This window comes from Armigeres subalbatus, chromosome 3 (genome assembly GCF_024139115.2).
Source record: "Armigeres subalbatus isolate Guangzhou_Male chromosome 3, GZ_Asu_2, whole genome shotgun sequence".
NCBI classification, from domain to species: Eukaryota; Metazoa; Arthropoda; class Insecta; order Diptera; family Culicidae; genus Armigeres; species Armigeres subalbatus.
In genome coordinates, this window is record NC_085141.1 from 178440519 (window position 1) to 178459067 (window position 18549).

At 42.1% G+C, this 18549-nt stretch overlaps 1 protein-coding gene across 2 annotated transcripts in view; it reads right to left on the reverse strand.

Moving 5' to 3' along the window:
- LOC134225729 (uncharacterized) overlaps positions 1 to 18128 on the reverse strand; it is a 49180-nt gene extending 31052 nt beyond the window's left edge. The window contains exons 1-4 of one of the 2 annotated variants that reach the window (XM_062706038.1): positions 17927 to 18128; positions 17751 to 17827; positions 17507 to 17660; positions 17048 to 17174 (exon numbers count right to left, since the gene is read on the reverse strand). In XM_062706038.1, coding sequence (XP_062562022.1) covers positions 17059 to 17174; positions 17507 to 17660; positions 17751 to 17827; positions 17927 to 18104 — 525 coding nt within the window. In that variant the 5' untranslated portion in view covers positions 18105 to 18128 and the 3' untranslated portion in view covers positions 17048 to 17058. Of the gene's footprint in view, positions 1 to 17047; positions 17257 to 17506; positions 17661 to 17750; positions 17828 to 17926 lie in introns of those variants that run through there. The other variant, XM_062706041.1, reaches the window with a different exon arrangement.
- Between the last annotated feature and the right edge of the window lie 421 nt (positions 18129 to 18549).

The following is an 18549-nucleotide window of genomic DNA, read 5'->3' on the forward strand; positions in this document are numbered from 1 at the left end:
CAACTTTAGCTTGAGAACCTCTGCCTAATTTACAAAACTCTAGATGTAGGCAACCAGCATGTATTCTCGTTTCTGTTTGTTCCCTGCCTGCTAGTGACGTCACTGTTTCTCTAGGTTACAATATTTGTCTTAGAACTAGGCAAACCTGTCTGTTATGTGGTAAGCTGGATCATGGCACGTGTTCGCTATGTTCGTAGGAATCGCACTCGTACAATACCCTCACGATCTCGTTTCGATCCATGCACGCCGTGCACGCAGATTGCGCCTTTCGTATGGGTAGGCGTCTGTCGTCACCGGGCTGTTCCAAAATATCTCACAGGGCTTTGTATGACCGTTACGTAACGACGGTAGCGACGAGTTGAAGGGTTACCGTTACACCGGACTTGATCAGAGGCTTTCACACCCAACCACGTGGTGCCGCCAAGATGGACGGCGATGTTTTGTGGTTAACTTTCGAGGTACGAAGCACGTTGGTGGCTATGGGAAGAAGCGCTTCGTTAAGTTCCCCGCATCTACCGTTCCACGGAATTTGGACCACTGCTACGGTCACTAGCTATCGAAAACCACCGAAAGAGGTAGCTATCCACGTGGCCACTCCGAACTGACACCCACGTTGTAAGGTGGGGTTTCGACCTATTTATTTATTATTTATTCAGACTAAGGCCGAAGTGGCCTGTGCGGTATATAAGAGTCTTCTCCATTCGGCTCGGTCCATGGCTACACGTCGCCAACCACACAGTCTACGGAGGGTCCGCAAGTCATCTTCCACCTGATCGATCCACCTTGCCCGCTGCGCACCTCGCCTTCTTGTGCCCGTCGGATCGTTGTCGAGAACCATTTTCACCGGGTTACTGTCCGACATTCTGGCTACGTGCCCGGCCCATCGCAGTCGTCCGATTTTCGCGATGTGAACGATGGATGGTTCTCCCAACAGCTGATGCAATTCGTGGTTCATTCGCCTCCTCCACGTACCGTCCGCCATCTGCACCCCACCATAGATGGTACGCAGCACTTTCCTTTCGAAAACTCCAAGTGCGCGTTGGTCCTCCACGAGCATCGTCCAGGTCTCGTGTCCGTAGAGGACTACCGGTCTAATTAGCGTTTTGTAGATTGTCAGTTTGGTACGGCGGCGAACTCTATTCGATCGGAGCGTCTTGCGGAGTCCAAAGTACATACGATTTCCAGCCACTATGCGTCTCCGAATTTCTCTGCTGGTGTCATTTTCGGCAGTCACCAGTGAGCCCAAGTACACAAATTCTTCTACCACCTCGATTTCGTCACCACCGATGCAAACTCGCGGTGGGTGGCTCACATTGTCTTCTCTTGAACCTCTTCCTATCATGTACTTCGTCTTCGACGTGTTGATGACTAGTCCGATCCGCTTAGCTTCCCTCTTCAGTCTGATGTAGGCTTCCTCCATCTTCTCAAAGTTACGTGCTAAGACCATCACCTTGCCGTAACCCTCTGCGGGTTTCGAAGGGACTCGAGAATGCCCCTGAAACTCGAACTACGCACATCACCCGATCCATCGTCGCTTTGATCAACCGTGTCAGTTTATCCGGAAAACCGTGTTCGTGCATTAGCTGCCATAGCTGGTCCCGATCGATTGTATCATATGCGGCTTTGAAGTCGATGAATAGATGATGTGTGGGCACGTTGTATTCGCGGCATTTCTGCAGTACTTGGCGAATGGCAAACACCTGGTCCGTGGTGGAGCGTTCGCCCATAAAACCCGCCTGGTACTGCCCCACGAACTCCCTTGCAGTTGGTGCTAGTCGACGGCATAAAATTTGGGAGAGTACCTTGTAGGCGGCGTTCAGCAATGTGATTGCGCGGTAGTTGCTACAATCCAGCTTATCGCCCTTTTTGTAGATGGGACACACGACACCTTCCATCCACTCCTGCGGCAAAACTTCCTCCTCCCAAATCTTGGTAATGACCCAGTGCAGCGCTCTAGTCAGTGCCTCACCACCGTGTTTAAATAGCTCTCCTGGTAGTTGGTCAACCCCAGGGGCTTTGTTGTTCTTCAGCCGGCCAATCTCCTCCTGGATTTCCTGGAGATCCGGAGCCGGTAGAATTATGTCCTGCGCGCGTTCTCCCAGGTCCATCACCATACCGCCATCTTCGTCTGCCACATCGCCATTCAGGTGTTCTTCGTAGTGCTGCCGCCACCTTTGGATCACCTCACGCTCGTTCGTAAGAAGGTTCCCGTTTATGTCCTTACACATATCGGGCTGTGGCACGTGGCCCTTACGTGAACGGTTTAACTTCTCATAGAACTTTCGTGTGTTATTAGCGCGGTGCAGTTGCTCCGTTTCTTCACGGTCTCGATCTTCCTGCTGGCGCTTTTTCCTCCGGAAAATCGAGTTTTGTCTGTTCCGCGCCTGTTTATATCGTGCCTCGTTCGCCCTCGTGCGGTGTTGCAGCAATCTCGCCCATGCTGCATTCTTCTCTTCCACTAACTGCTCACATTCGCCGTCATACCAGTCGTTTCTCTGATCCGGGGGCACCGTGCCAAGTGCAGCGGTTGCGGTGCTACCAATGGCGGATCGAATATCTCTCCAGCCATCTTCAAGAGATGCTGCGCCTAGCTGCCCTTCCGTTGGAAGTGCCACTTCCAGCTGCTGCGCGTATTCTTGGGCTAGTCTACCGTCTTGTAGCCGCCCAATGTTAAGCCGCGGCGTCCGACTTCGACGCGTGTTGTACACCGTCGAGAGTTTTGAGCGCAGGCATACTGCAACGAGGTAGTGGTCGGATTCAATATTCGCACTGCGGTAAGTGCGGACGTTCGTGATGTCGGAGAAGAATTTACCGTCGATTAGAACGTGGTCGATTTGGTTTTCCGTTTCTTGGTTAGGTGATCTCCATGTGGCCTTGTGGATATTTTTGCGGGGAAAGAAGGTGCTTCGGACTACCATTCCGCGGGAGGCTGCAAAGTTTATGCATCGTTGGCCGTTGTCATTCGATACGGTGTGCAGACTATCCGGTCCGATGACCGGTCTATACATTTCCTCCCTTCCTACCTGTGCGTTCATGTCACCGATGACGATTTTAACGTCCCGCAGTGGGCATCCATCGTATGTCTGCTCCAGCTGTGCATAGAACGCTTCTTTCTCGTCGTCGGGTCTCCCTTCGTGTGGGCAGTGCACGTTGATGATGCTATAGTTGAAGAAACGGCCTTTAATCCTCAGCTTGCACATCCTTGCGTTGATTGGCTGCCACCCAATCACGCGTTGGCGCATCTTACCCAGCACTATGAAGCCGGTTCCCAGCTCGTTGGTGGTGCCACAGCTTTGGTAGAAGGTAGCCGCTCGATGCCCGCTTTTCTACACTTTCTGTCCTGTCCAGCAAATCTCCTGCAGCGCCACGACGTCGAAGTTGCGGGGATGTAATTCATCGTAGATCATCCTGTCGCAACCTGCGAAACCTAGCGACTTGCAATTCCATGTTCCAAGCTTCCAATCGTGATCCTGTATTCGTCGCCTAGGTCTTTGCCGATTATATCGAGTCGCATTATCTCTTATATTGTTCGTAATGATTGGTTTTCTAGGCGGCTTATTGGGCCTGCGGGGTTTCGGGGGGGTTTCGACCTAACAACGCGTAATAAAAACGAACATCTTTAATAAATATGCCGTTGCGAACATGTGCCGAATGTCTTACCTAATCCAGATTCTTTTAACTTTTAACGCTGCTACAAATTTGGTTTAATTGTTCTCGGATTCTATTTACCCTAGTTATAAATCATTTATTAGCTATACAATAATTTGAAGTAGTATTAACTCTTGTTTCGACACTTACTTTCATAAAAAGCAATAACTTGAGCACAATGTTAATCCGACAAAGGCTTAATATTTAGCTAATTTTACTTTTCGTAAACGACTGCTTCAGCCAACAATTTCCACCAAATTAAATTAAAAACCCCGACTAATATCACTCGATTCCACTCTTTTGATCTCTTCAAACAATACCTCTGTATCGGATGCTGTTGAAGACAAATGCCATCTCATTTTCCCTAACGCTATTTGAGGCTTTCTTTTTTTCCTCCTCTGTTTTTTAGGATGGAATGTCCTTTACCATACGATCTGTGTTTTTTTGTGCCTATCTTTTACCAACATTTTTAATACATCTGACTGGAAATATCAATGAGACCGCCTGGTGGAACTCAACCTATATATTTTTTTTTTCGCGAGCAACGCAGTTTCTCGCTTCACGTGAAGATGACGCGTTAGCATTTGAAAGTCAGTGAAGCTTTCAACCGATGAGAAAGTTTCACGACTAACACTCAAGGGAAAAACAAATCTCTTACATTTTATTTCCCGGGATCCCGGGAAATCCCGGGTAGTTATTATCTCATTTCCCGTTTCCCGGGAAGTTGATTCCCGGGAAAAATGGAAGCCCTAGCGTGTACCATTTTGTCAGATTGAAGTGTTAAAGTGTTAAAAATTGTAAAAAATAAAAGAACAGATTTTTTGCCAACTGTGTAGGACATCTCCGCTCCAGAATAAGTTGTTTATCATCACTTGTCATAAGACAAGTTTGTATAATACCATTTAATTCCATCACTTAATTGTACCTTGACAGATACGTATTTCGACCTCAACAGTAAGGTCGTCTTCAGTGTCTCGTACTTGACTCGACTTGTTTATCATGACAGCTTGTGAAAAAAGTCTCTCGCGGTGTGCTACATTCTCTTTTGGATTCAAACTCAAGGACAGTTTGTAACCGTTCGCGAATGGTTTCGAGGTGATTTTAAACACGGTGGCTTAAGCGCCACTCTCGAAGAGAGACCACCGGTCGTGTTCCCTATTTGCCCGACTTTCACAGACCCTTTACCTCTGGGGACTCTCGAACGGTCGCTGGCTCCAAAATTACTTACGCTTAATATTCTTTACCCACTTCCCACCTACCCGAACTCGCTCAACCCACTGAAAAAGAACGGAAAGTAACTTTCGAAGACAACTTTAAGACTGTAGCCACGGCAAACGCAATGGGAGTGAATTTTCCCAGCCCCGTGAAACGCAATACAACTAAAACTCAAGCTAACTTCCTCAAATTACTTAACGGCATTTATTCTTTAATTCGGGTTGGACGTATCGGTACGGAATGGAAAAGAGAGCTAATCATGGCCATGAAAATACAAGCTCACATACCTGCGCAGGATTTTGCTTCACGATGCACTGATGCGAATACTCCGCCGGGAAGATGGCGACGATGTCCTCCGACCAGGTTGTGGCGATGGCGGCCGATTGGCTTTGCCGCAGATGCTGCAGATTGGCGCGCAGCGATGGAGGTCGAGCTCGAGCGATATGGCCGAAACTAAAGATGCGGAGGGAGTGGCGGCTGGACGGAAGGCTTCCGATTTCGGAATCGAGAGTGGTCCGGAATAACCGTTCCCTCAAGCTAGTAGCTTCCTTTCCCTAACGACCCGGCTTCGCGTACCTTTCCGGTTCACCGAGCGAGGACTAAAAGAAAGACTACTAACCGTCGGTTCGGGTTCGGTCCAGCGTACGATTAATGACGACGTACGGGGACCGCACTCTCGGGACTGATCCACGGGAATTGGCTTGGGGATCTTACCTTCGACGGTTGATTGGTGACCGCCGAGTTTTCGCTTTTAGACGAGCGACTTCACTCCTCCTCCGTTTAACTACCTTTGCAGGCGGGCCTTAACGCACGCTCGAGCTCTCGATGTCCGTTGGACGAAATGGCGGGCCCTGTAGACGCCACACGTATTCCCGTACCCGACTCCGGTCGAATACACAAATTCCAGCCCGTACCAAAAAGCGCAATGCGCTGGAAAGTCCAACGCGAATTCATTTTATTAACAAAACTTTACATTAAACATTTAAATTCGTTTTACCTTTTTGTACGTTTCACTAAACTAACTCGGTGTTCGCGGAATTCAAAAACACGTCCTAATGACGTCTGCTACGTTAACTGTTAATTTTAGAAATTTGATTAAAATAGACACAGAATAATTCACTCCAATCACACTTTACCTATTAGTCAAACTAGCCAAACTCAACTTAAAATACTGAAAAACTTCGTAGCCTACTCGCAAACACTTCTGATTACCAGCCGTTCACTTAGCGAAATGATCGAGTTCTTGTCTGAATTTTATAAAGAAACTTATCCTTTTGAAAAGTCGTCAATTATTTTAAATTTGCGCCAAATAAATTTGAAATGGCGACAAAGAGTGCGCGCCTTCGGTGAGTCGATAAAAACGAGCACATGAGAACACTACAACAGTACATGGTCAATTTCTATTTGGATAATAATTTAGTCAAGACACAAACCTCGTAATCGACATACAAATAAAAATTCAAATTTCTTTTCGTCCGGTTTGCAAATTATTTACGTAATGTAATGTTTCACTATTTGATTAATTCCAAATAACTTTAATTTATGATTTTACTTAAAAAGAGAAAAACGTCATAAATTCTTATTTTGACTTAATCACAAATTGATTGCAAAACGTAAACGTTACATCATTAATAATTTAGGTTTTATGAAAATTTGATCAGATTCACTGATCAAATTTTCATAACTCCCAGATTTGTGAGCCATAACATCAGTCCTAAAAATTCCCTCTTGCAGTTGAATCAAATAAAATAGTTTTACTCAGCTTTTATATCAGTGAATAGTCTTTACTACCTACTACACCCCTACTGAACCCATGATCAGCTCAATGGATCTCATCCATCACTACCGCTGATCGTAACTAACGTAAACCTGGCTGACTGTATCATCAATCCTTGATTGACACTTCTACAGTCAACGCTAAACAAAGCTGGATTATCAGATTTCATCAGATCAATGTGTCTGACCCATTTCTCTGATAACCACGAAACTAAATTAAAAGTTGAATTCTATCATCGAAACATTTTTTCGACCAGTCTAGAATTTCAAAAATATAGCGCACAACCCTATTCACTTCAAATTACAAACTGACAGCATCTGATCTTGCATGCAATACATCGCGCTCAAGTTCTCACTGACAACTGACAAAACATCGCACTGTCATTATGAATGACGTCTGCGAAATAAACATCGCACTGTCAGTTGTCACGACCGAAATAAACAACAACAACGAAAAGGAACTAAGAAACTCAGTTCCTGTTGGAAAAGTGTTCTCGTTTTGGACAAGCTGCTATAAAGGACGTCGTGGGACCGATTTTTTTCCTAATTACTTCATCAAAACTGGGGAGTATTCGGTATTTTCGTACTTATTTCTAGTTTATCTAATCTTTTATTTATTTATTTACAGATTATCGTCGTGGGATTATTTTGCAACCGACCTCCGTCGGGGAAACTTAAAAGGAAACATAAAAAATGAGCTGTCGAATCCAAATAATTTTACACGCGGCAATTATTCACTACGCGATATCTTCCCCCATCAACAATGGGATGTGTTATGAGTGTGAACCGGAAATTAATTGAGGAATCGAACGTATCGACTGTGGATCCGGAGTGTACCCGATCAGGAAAAAAGGAAACTGTTTACGAGTTCCTTCAAGACACCAACGCCGGCGGATGCCAGTGTCTTATAATCAGCCGTTATTTACCTTTTTTCTCCACGCGTTTTTGGACATCATGGCGGATCATGACAACACAACTCTTATCAATCGATAGCACAGAAAACATTGCCGAAACGCGACGAAAGTATCCTGCAATTGTAACCCCCACACTTCTCAGCGGAATACATCTCCAGAGAATATGCCGGGACGATAATTCAAAGGTAATTATTTGTTCTAATCTTCACTTCTCACTTCATATTAGCTTATACTAACTATTATTATGTGTTTTAGGTATCGAATCTCGAAAACTAAACCCGAATTATTTCAATGTGTGCGATCGAAGGGACGAAAAAGGTTCGGCGTGGAGTGTATCCACAGCCAAGTATCCACGGCGGGTGGACCTATTTATTCCGGAAAGCTAATTTTGATTCTCGGGTGAGTCAGTTCCATTTATCGACTAATATAAGCGTAAGACTAACCTAGTTCTAAGTAGATTTGCAATAGTCCTGTTCAGGTTAGACAGTATTACATGTTTTCGCTAAAATACTAACTTAATTACGTAAGCCTTTTCGCTAACATCAATTGCTTCATTGCTGATTCATTTCAATTTGCTATTTACACATTTTTTCCATTTTTTCTATTTGATTTGTAATATTTATCATAGTTGTTTTGCATTATGTTTGTACATTCCTTTGATCTAGGTAATGTCATAGCTTTTTAAAAATTGGTATTTTATAATATACTAATTTATCGCGATTTCTCATGCGGAATTTATAAAACTGTCAAAAAGATTTCTAAACTTAATATTTTTTTAGAAAATTTGCATGAAATATTCCTAAATTATTTCCATTTTCGTCCACAAGGTCGTAGCTATCACCTAAAACTCTTTCAACATATGCTACAACATATTTAGCTCCTAATTTTGCACAAAATCTTTCGATTTGTCTGATAATACTGTATTTTTCTTTAATATTTTTTCTCCTACTTGGTAGGTCGGTGCGTTTTTACTTGATCTTAAATTATAGTATCTCGCTTGCTTTTGATACGCCTCAGATAGATTTTTCCTCACTTGTTGGTACAATTTTTCTCGCTCTGTGTCATTGAGTGAAGAGTAATTCGACCCGATAGAATGATGTCTCATTCTTTCGTACTCGGCTCCATTTGAGATCATGTTTCTCCCAAATGTGAGAAAATATGGTGAGTACTTAGTCGAATCGTGGACTGAGTTACGAATCGCACAAGCTATTTGCTGTAAAATCTCAGTCCAATGTTTATGGTTGCCTTTCAGAGTGGCTCTTATAGCTGTAGTAACTACTTTATTCACCCTTTCTGTGTTATTAACTTGTGGGTGGTATGAAGGTGTGAGCCAATGCTTCACCCCATATTGCTTAAGTAATGCGGCAAAATCTTTAGAGGTAAATTGACTACCGTTATCTGTCAATACCATTTCTGGAACCCCGAAGAGCAGAAATATTGCCTGCTCTAAGAATTGTACCAATGACGAAGCCGTGGCTTGCCTAAATGGTTGGACCATGATGAACTTAGAGAACACATCCGTTACTACTAATAAACAAGTAAATTTACCCTTACCGGAGGAAGGAAAAGGACCAACGTAATCTAACGTTATGAACTGAAACGGATAGTCACAATATTTCTTCTGTGACCCCATAGTCGGGGTTGGGTTTATATTTATTCCTTTCGATGTCTTACAAGGTAAACAGTTTTTACAAAACGTTTTGACCTCAGATGCCATTTGCGGCCAGAAATACTTTTCTTTTAACGCACTTAGAGTTTTTCGTACCCTAAATGTGCTGGATTATGTACGTATTCAATTAAAGAGAGTCGTTCGGACTCTGGAGGATAATACTTCCATTCAAAGCGCTTGTCTCTGAATTTCAATGGTTCCTCAACGTACTTGTAAATACACTTTCCAGTTACTTTGAAGTTTTTGTAATCGTGTGGAGCCTTTACGATTTTGTCAATTAGTTCAGTATAGGTTTGGTCTAAAATACGGATTGCGTTAATCCGAGATAAGCAATCAGCAAGAATATTGTCTTTACCTTTACGATACTGCAATACAAAATCGTAAGATTGCAGTTTAAGTGCCCAACGGAGCAACCTTGAGTTCGCATTTGCTGCTGTGATCGAAAATAACCACGTTATGCTTTTGCAGTCTGTGATTACCGTAAAAGTTGTCCCTTCTATGTAGTGCCTAAAATTTTCCACCGCCATGAGTACTGCTAGGCACTCTTTCTCGGTGGCTGCATATTTTCTCTGGGTACTTGAAAGCTTTTTGCTGTAGTACCCAATGATACGTTTTCCGTCATCAAATTGCTGCAACAGTGCTGCACCTACTGCTAACTGAGAAGCGTCTGTTTCAATTATAAACGGTCTTGTGTAATCGGGATTCGCCAAGACCGGTGCAGATGTTAAGACCGATTTAAGCCCCTCTAGCGCCATCTCTGCCTCATCTGACCACTTAAACTTTTTACATTTCTTGAGTAAATCTGTTATCGGTGCAGTCAAATGGCTGTACCGTGGAATAAATTTTTGGTAGAAGCCCATCAGGCCCATTAGTCTTCTAACATCCCGGATAGATTTTGGCCTCGGGTAATTTAGGATTGGCTCTAATTTCGCGCTGTCAATGGACAGACCATTTTCTGTCAATAAGTATCCCAGGTATTTTACCTGTTTTCTACAAAAGCGGCTCTTCTCAACCGAAATGGTTAAACCTGCCTTTCTTAAACGGAGTGCAACTTCTTCTAGTAAACGGAAATGCTCTTCTAACGTTTCCGTCGCGATAATAATATCATCAAGATAAACGAATACAAATGGCTCTAGGTCGAACCCAATTGCTAAATTCATAAGTCTGTTCATTGTGAACGGTGCATTCTTTAATCCAAAGGGAACCACTTTGAACCTGAACAGGCCTTTTGGGGTTCTGAATGCAGTGTAGTTCCTAGAGGATTCCTTCAGTGGAATTTGGAAATATGCATCCTTCAAGTCCACAATACTGAAGTATTTCGCCTTCTGTAATCTGTGGAAAATCTCGGTCATGTTCCTCATAGGATACGCGTCTTTTTCGTTACAGAATTAATCCGTCTCGAATCAAGACAGACTCTAATTTTGCCATTTGCTTTCTTGACTGGCACCAAAGGACTGGCAAATTCCGAGGTGCATTCCTCTATTACATTAAGGCTCTCCCATCTTCCTAACTCTTCTTGTATCTTCTCCCAAATCTTTGGCGAGTAACGATACATCGGCAAGTCTCTCATCTTCCCTTCTGAAACCAACTCAATCTCATGTTCGATCAGTGTTGTTTTACCTAAGTTTCCTGAGCTTGTGCACGCGAACTGCCTCAACGTTTCCTGAAGTCTTTGTCTTTCTTCTACCGATAGTAAATGTTCAGTCTCAATAGTGTCAATAGCATTGCCTGGTTCATCAGGCAAGTCCAAGGTCAGGACGTCTAAAGATTCGTCTCCCTCAGGCTTTGCTGTGAACTTTATTTCTGGTTCCAGCGGTCTAACCAGCTGAATAGAGAGCGATATCATGTCTTCGTTCGTACTGTGTGACTGTGGCACAACAGTTAGACAATTTATCTCATTGCCTGCCAAACCTGAAGTCCATGTCAATTCTAAATCCTGAAGTTTATTCTGGGAAGCGATCATTGGACGAATCTGAAACGCCCTCCAAAAATCCATCCCTAAAATTAAAGGTTTCCTTATTTCTGGAACAATAAGGGTGGGAACAACTTTTGTTTCCGTCCCTAGCGTGTACGGGATATTCACATAGCCCAAACACTTGTGTTCTGTGTCATCTGCAGTGCAAACTTTTATACTTGATTTCAGTATTTTTAACCCGTGTGATTGCACAATATCTAGTGCGCTCATCACACTGGCACCTGCTCCGAATCGAGCAGAGCAATAACTTCAGTTCCTAATATATTGACCTTCACATGAGGACAAGCACTTGGGTTTACCCTAATCTCTAAAACTGTATTTTGTTGTTTGGGAATTCCTTCCAACAGCGAGGCGACTGGATTCCCTTTCAAACACCCCGCATCTAGTTTGTTGGACGAGAATTTCCCTGTGCTCCTCTCTGATATAGCGGAGCATGATTCCTCTCGCAGTTTCTAGTTGTCCTTCCTGGATTTCCACAGGCATAACAAAATATCTCTTTCGGCTGCCTACATTCTCTCCAAATATGCCCTGTGTTCCTACAATTCCAACACAATAGCCCTGTAGCATTATTTGCTTGCTGCTCTTGACTGTTTGCGTTAGGTCGCTTCGTTTGCGTTTTTGTTGAATATTCGTTGGGCCGGCTTTTTCGTCCTAACCTCGTTTACTCTGAGCGATTGAATGTGTTCATCATCTGAATAGTCATCGTCCGAGTCTTTAATACTCAGCTGATGAAGTTCTTTTCGGTTTTCTTGAACTCTATAGAAGCTTGGATCGTTAGCGTCGATCTTATGATTAACTTCTATCAGGTCTTCCAGGTTCTCTATGTCCAGAACCGATAGTCTGGAGCGATAGTGCGGACGCATATTCTCCCAGATCAACTCAAATAGTGTTCTGGACGAAAAAGGTCGTTGTAGACATTGGTTTAATTTCTCAACCTCTGTCACAAATGCTATGAATGTTTCACCTTTTTTCTGTTTCAGTTCCCTAATCTGAGCACGAATTCCTCTGTCCCTATTGGGATTTCCATACCGAAAACGAATTTCGTTTTCGAATCTGTTCCAACTAGTAAAATTGCTCTCTCTGGTGAACCACCAATCGTATGCTTCCCCCTTTAGTCTTCGGTGTATATTCATGAGTAATTCTTCCTTTGATACACCTTCATGACGCGCAAGCTTTTGTATTCTACTTAAAAAATCTTCCACCTGAATACTTCTGCTATCTCCCGAAAAATTTAGGTCCCAACTGTCAACTCGCGATTTCCTGTAAAATCTTCTTCTGTGTTCTGAACTTGATGATCTTCTCCTTCTTCTACTTGAATCCTGTCGTTTATTCCTGTAGCTCCTATCTGAATCGTACTCACTCTCTGAATTAGTTCGGCTGACTCGCCTTGACCTGCCTTTAACCCTTCTATTCTTCAAATTTTCTTCACTACTTTCCGAACTGAACCTCTTCCTTCTGCTTCTTCCGTCAGGGCTTTTATTTTTCCGTGATGGTCGGCTCTTATAGCACTCCGGCGGCCTCCTCTCACTCCTACCTCTGTCATTTTCCTCATGTTCTTCCCAACCTTTATGAGATTTCCGGCTCTTAATGCTCTCCGGCGGCCGTTTATCTCTTCTAGTCTCCTTTCCATAATTTTCTTTGGATGATAACAAGCGCTTATGGCTCTTCGGCGGCTTTTCATCATCTGTTTCCTCATCACTTAAAATATCTCTTTCTCTTGAACTCAGACGAGATTTTTGGCTCTTACTGCTCTTCGGCGGCCCTGTATCATCGTCCTGTAATTTATTTTTACTTGATGTTGCTTCCTTGTACAATTTATCTTGCTTCCAAAGCACAAACTCTCTCCATTCTGCTTCTAATTCCTCCTGCTTTTCTTGTTCTTCTTGCTCTTGTGCCTTTCTTTCCATCTCTCTCTTCGCTTCTTCCTTCTTCAACAGATACTTCCTTTCTTCTTCCTCTTTCTTTTCTCGATCCCGTTTCTCTCGTTCTTCTTTCTTCTTTTCCTTGACTTTATCCTCATTACTTGATTCTTCTTTGACTCCCTTCTGCACTCTACTTTCTCCTCTGTTCTTCCTGCTATCCTCTGATTCGCTATCTGCAGTTGGATCTGTATAGACTTTATGCCCAACGCTTTTCAAAATCTCTGTAATCTGGGCACAAAGTTTTGCCTGATTTTGTTCTTCAGAATCATCCTGAATCACCGCGGTTTTGGTTCGAATGAAATAATGTCGTAGTCTGGATACCAAAGCGAGATCGAATTTCTTGTTCAAACTCAATGCTATGGATTTAACGTTCTTATCAATTCTTAAGACTTCATCGTTGAAATTATGTTTTGTCACCCAAGTAGTTTTACCTTCTTTCTCTTCAAGCAATAATCTTGCTAAAACCTTCTCTTATCCTCTAGATTCTCCCTACGGTCCACTAACTGTCCACGCAACTTCAAATCAAAATTCACTTCGTCTTCTAGCAGATGATCTGCAACCGGTAAAATATACCGAAGACTCATTTTCGACTTCTTTTCTCAATTGAGTTTATGAAAAGAAACAAAATTTATGAAGTAATTCAATTCAATTAAATATTAAACTAACCTAAAATTCAAATTCAAAATAAAAATCTTAACCTATAATAAATTCAATTCAATTCAAAAACTTAGCCTAAAAATTCAAAAAAAAATAATAATAAAATTAAAATTTAAAATAATAATAATAGAAAAAAAATTCAAAAATTCTGATTCAACTGAGAGAATTAGTAATTTTGACGTTGGGCGCCACTGTAACCGTTCGCGAATGGTTTCGAGGTGATTTTAAACACGGTGGCTTAAGCGCCACTCTCGAAGAGAGACCACCGGTCGTGTTCCCTATTTGCCCGACTTTCACAGACCCTTTACCTCTGGGGACTCTCGAACGGTCGCTGGCTCCAAAATTACTTACGCTTAATATTCTTTACCCACTTCCCACCTACCCGAACTCGCTCAACCCACGGAAAAGAACGGAAAGTAACTTTCGAAGACAACTTTAAGACTGTAGCCACGGCAAACGCAATGGGAGTGAATTTTCCCAGCCCCGTGAAACGCAATACAACTAAAACTCAAGCTAACTTCCTCAAATTACTTAACGGCATTTATTCTTTAATTCGGGTTGGACGTATCGGTACGGAAAAAGAGAGCTAATCATGGCCATGAAAATACAAGCTCACATACCTGCGCAGGATTTTGCTTCACGATGCACTGATGCGAATACTCCGCCGGGAAGATGGCGACGATGTCCTCCGACCAGGTTGTGGCGATGGCGGCCGATTGGCTTTGCCGCAGATGCTGCAGATTGGCGCGCAGCGATGGAGGTCGAGCTCGAGCGATATGGCCGAAACTAAAGATGCGGAGGGAGTGGCGGCTGGACGAAAGGCTTCCGATTTCGGAATCGAGAGTGGTCCGAGATACCCGTTCCCTCAAGCTAGTAGCTTCCTTTCCCCCAACGACCCGCGAAGCCGGTACCTTTCCGGTTCACCGAGTGAGGACTGAAAGAAAAACTACTAACCGAAGGTTCGGGTTCGGTCATGCGTACGATTAATGACGACTTACGGGGACCGCACTCTCGGAAATGATCCACGGGAATTGGCTTAGGGATCTTACCTTCGACGGTTGATTGGCGACCGCCGAGATTCGCTTTTAGACGAGCGACTTCACTCCTCCTCCGTTTAACTACCTTTACAGGCGGGCCTTAACGCACGCTCGAGCTCTCGATGTCCGTTGGACGAAATGGCTGCCCCTGTAGACGCCACACGTATTCCCGTACCCGACTCCGGTCGAATACACAAATTCCAGCCCGTACCAAAAGCGCAATGCGCTGGAAAGTCCAACGCGAATTCATTTTATTAACAAAACTTTACATTAAACATTTAAATTCGTTTTACCTTTTGTACGTTTCACTAAACTAACTCGGTGTTCGCGGAATTCAAAAACACGTCCTAATGACGTCTGCTACGTTAACTGTTAATTTTAGAAATTTGATTAAAATAGACACAGAATAATTCACTCCAATCACACTTTACCTATTAGTCAAACTAGCCAAACTCAACTTAAAATACTGAAAAACTTCGTAGCCTACTCGCAAACACTTCTGATTACCAGCCGTTCACTTAGCGAAATGATCGAGTTCTTGTCTGAATTTTATAAAGAAACTTATCCTTTTGAAAAGTCGTCAATTATTTTAAATTTGCGCCAAATAAATTTGAAATGGCGACAAAGAGTGCGCGCCTTCGGTGAGTCGATAAAAACGAGCACATGAGAACACTACAACAGTACATGGTCAATTTCAATTTGGATAATAATTTAGTCAAGACACAAACCTCGTAATCGACATCCAATTTAAATTTCAAATTTCTTTTCGTCTGGTTTGCAAATTATTTACGTAATGTAATGTTTCACTATTTGATTAATTCCAAATAACTTTAATTTATGATTTTACTTAAAAAGAGAAAAACGTCATAAATTCTTATTTTGACTTAATCACAAATTGATTGCAAAAACGTAAAACGTTACAAGTTTGGATGACCCAGAATATCTCAAACCTGTCTTACGATATCCGTTGATCTCCCAGAAGGTGTAATGGATATAATTGAATGTACATCGAAGCATTGAGTACCGAAAAAGGCTTCAACGCAGCTGTAGATCTCAAGTCCCGAACTCAAGAATAGTTTGGATAACCTAGAATATCCCAGAACTACCTTGCGGTGTTTTTCTCACCTTCCATAAGATGTAACGAACATGGTTGAATACTCAAATAAACTTTGAGTTACAAAAAAAGCTTTTCGCAGCTGTAGATTTCATGTCCTGAGCTCAAGGATAGTTTGGATAGCTTACGACGTCCAAGGAAAACTAGTTAATTGTATATCACGGTAAATCTACGGATTCGTTTGAATGAAAATCTTATTTTGAAACAGTACAATCCGCTGCCAATATACCTATTATGTTTATGTTCATAGCTTCACCGTGTTCATGACGTTCTAGGTTGCCGTAAGGCCATGATATCCCATGCCTGATTTTTTCCCTGATAGGGGAGTTAATTTCAAGCAATTTCGCTGAAGACAGTGTTCACTTTTATCCATCGTGCGATTTTATAAATCTATTTTTCTGTGATGGTCATACATGACCCTGTGGGCCTGAAAGGGTTAAGTTGGTTTTAAATTATCAAGCACGAAAACAAATGGATACAATATTTTTTGGCAGGGTTAAAACAGAGTACGATTTGTTTAAGTAATGATCACAGAAATCTGATGGAATTCATGTATTTGGGTATTCAATTAAATTTGGTGCTAATTAATACTACACTTGAATGGCTTTCATTTTTTATATTCACCTCACAGTTGCGTCGTAGAGTGTCCGTGTTAATAAGAATTTAAAAGTTCTATCTCTTAGCCGAGGAAACTAGCACGTGACTTGCGTCATTTGTTTTTCACATACACACAGGAACAAAATGGGATATATGTCTATTTTGAGCCATTTAATCCTTGCTCCGATGTTCATCTCATTAAAAACAAAGCGATGGTAAGGAAATTGATTTGTTTTTTTTTCTGATTGTTTTTTCAGCACGCATGTTTACAAAAAGCGACGAAATTGGTGCCGTATTTATTTGTTTCACGATGAGAAGAATATATGTTCAGCGAGATGGAGATCGGAACATTTCCCCTACATGAAGATCTAAAGTTGATGTAGGCATCGTAATCTGGAATTGCTGTGATAAAAATTTCATACGTACAACATATAGGTATTGGTTAATTATTTTTATACCTTTATTATTTCGCCTGGTTATATCACGGTTTAAAGTTTAACAACGTTTTATTTTAGGTACATACCTCATTGTTCACTATTGATAGAGTATCTTTAAATTGCCTGGTTTATCATCCCCTGGCACATCAAATGTTTTTCGTTCGACATCTTCGTAAGCTCCTGTTGTGATCCAAACTTGCATTCCAAAATATACTGTAGTGAAGAAAAAATATGTAGCCGATAAGAATCAACAATAAATTGAATAAATAAGATGGGAACAAATTTTATTTCCTTCTTTTGTCTTCCTCTCTCAAATTTTTGAGGTCTAATTTAATTATTCGATAGAGGATTTCAAACTGTTTTTGTAAAAATAGTAAAATTTTGACATTTCGTTTTGACCAATTTCTTAATTTTAAATCTCCCCTCCTTTCAATATTCAAATATCAACACGACAAAAGAAGAATTTAATATTTGTTTTGTTAGTATTTTTGTATTTGTATTTGAACTAACAATTATATTTATCAATGAATAATTCATTAGCTTACCTATACAAAGAACAAGTACGAGACCCCACAACAGCATAAGCATTTGACTGTCGCTTTCGTAGAATGAACAAAATATCGATAACCAACATCCAAACAAGAACATCATATTAACATATAGAAAAATCCTAAACGATTTTATAAGAACTCCTTTGTTCTGCAGCAGCAATATGAAAATAGAAAATAAACAATCAGAAGTTTCTGCGGTTTTCGAAAGTTAATGATAATAATGGTTGAATATAATTACCATCGACACTCCAACGACCAGCAGCAAAGACATAAAACATCCCAATGCCAGCATGAACACCAATGCAGCATACGTTTCTGCATAATAGAACGCCGGCGACAGAAACCGGAAACAGAACACATCAAGTTCAATATTAAATAAATGCGAACGGTTCCACCACATTCTGGAAAACTTACTCTTGTTGCAAATGTCCTGCTGGGCATCGTTCCCAGCAGTAGCGCCACTGCTGCTACAGTTATCCCGCGTAATTTTCTCACTTACTTTGTCTGCCCCGACCGCGATGCTAATTGCACAGAATATATTACAGCATGCATAGAAGTAGCACAGGAATTTGAATGTAGTACCGGAACACATTTCCGTTGAGCAATGCAGAGTGTGACGGCGAACGAACTGAACGGAGAACTAACGCGCAGATGAATGCGGCGGGCCTTTCAAGCCGCCCAAGTCCGGGTGCAACCAAGTTGGAAAGCCGTAGTGGCGATCTCTTCATTGAACGATCACACGGTTTCCCATTACCGCAACAAAACGCTAAGTGGGGTGTTGCTATTTATTGATGCTTCGCCCAAAACAATAATAAATCGCGCAAATTATTGATCCCAATGTGTGAGGAAATGATTTAGAGGAGTTTCTCGAACTAGGAGATTTCATTCAGCGGCTTGTTGCTGAGTGATGGATCCGAATTTTTTGTGTTGTGATCATAGTTTCGGGTGTGTTTCGGTCCGCACACAGTTTAACGCCATTAACAGATGGTAGAATATTGCCACATTCTGTTCTTGCCTTGGTGTGAGTTTATTTAACG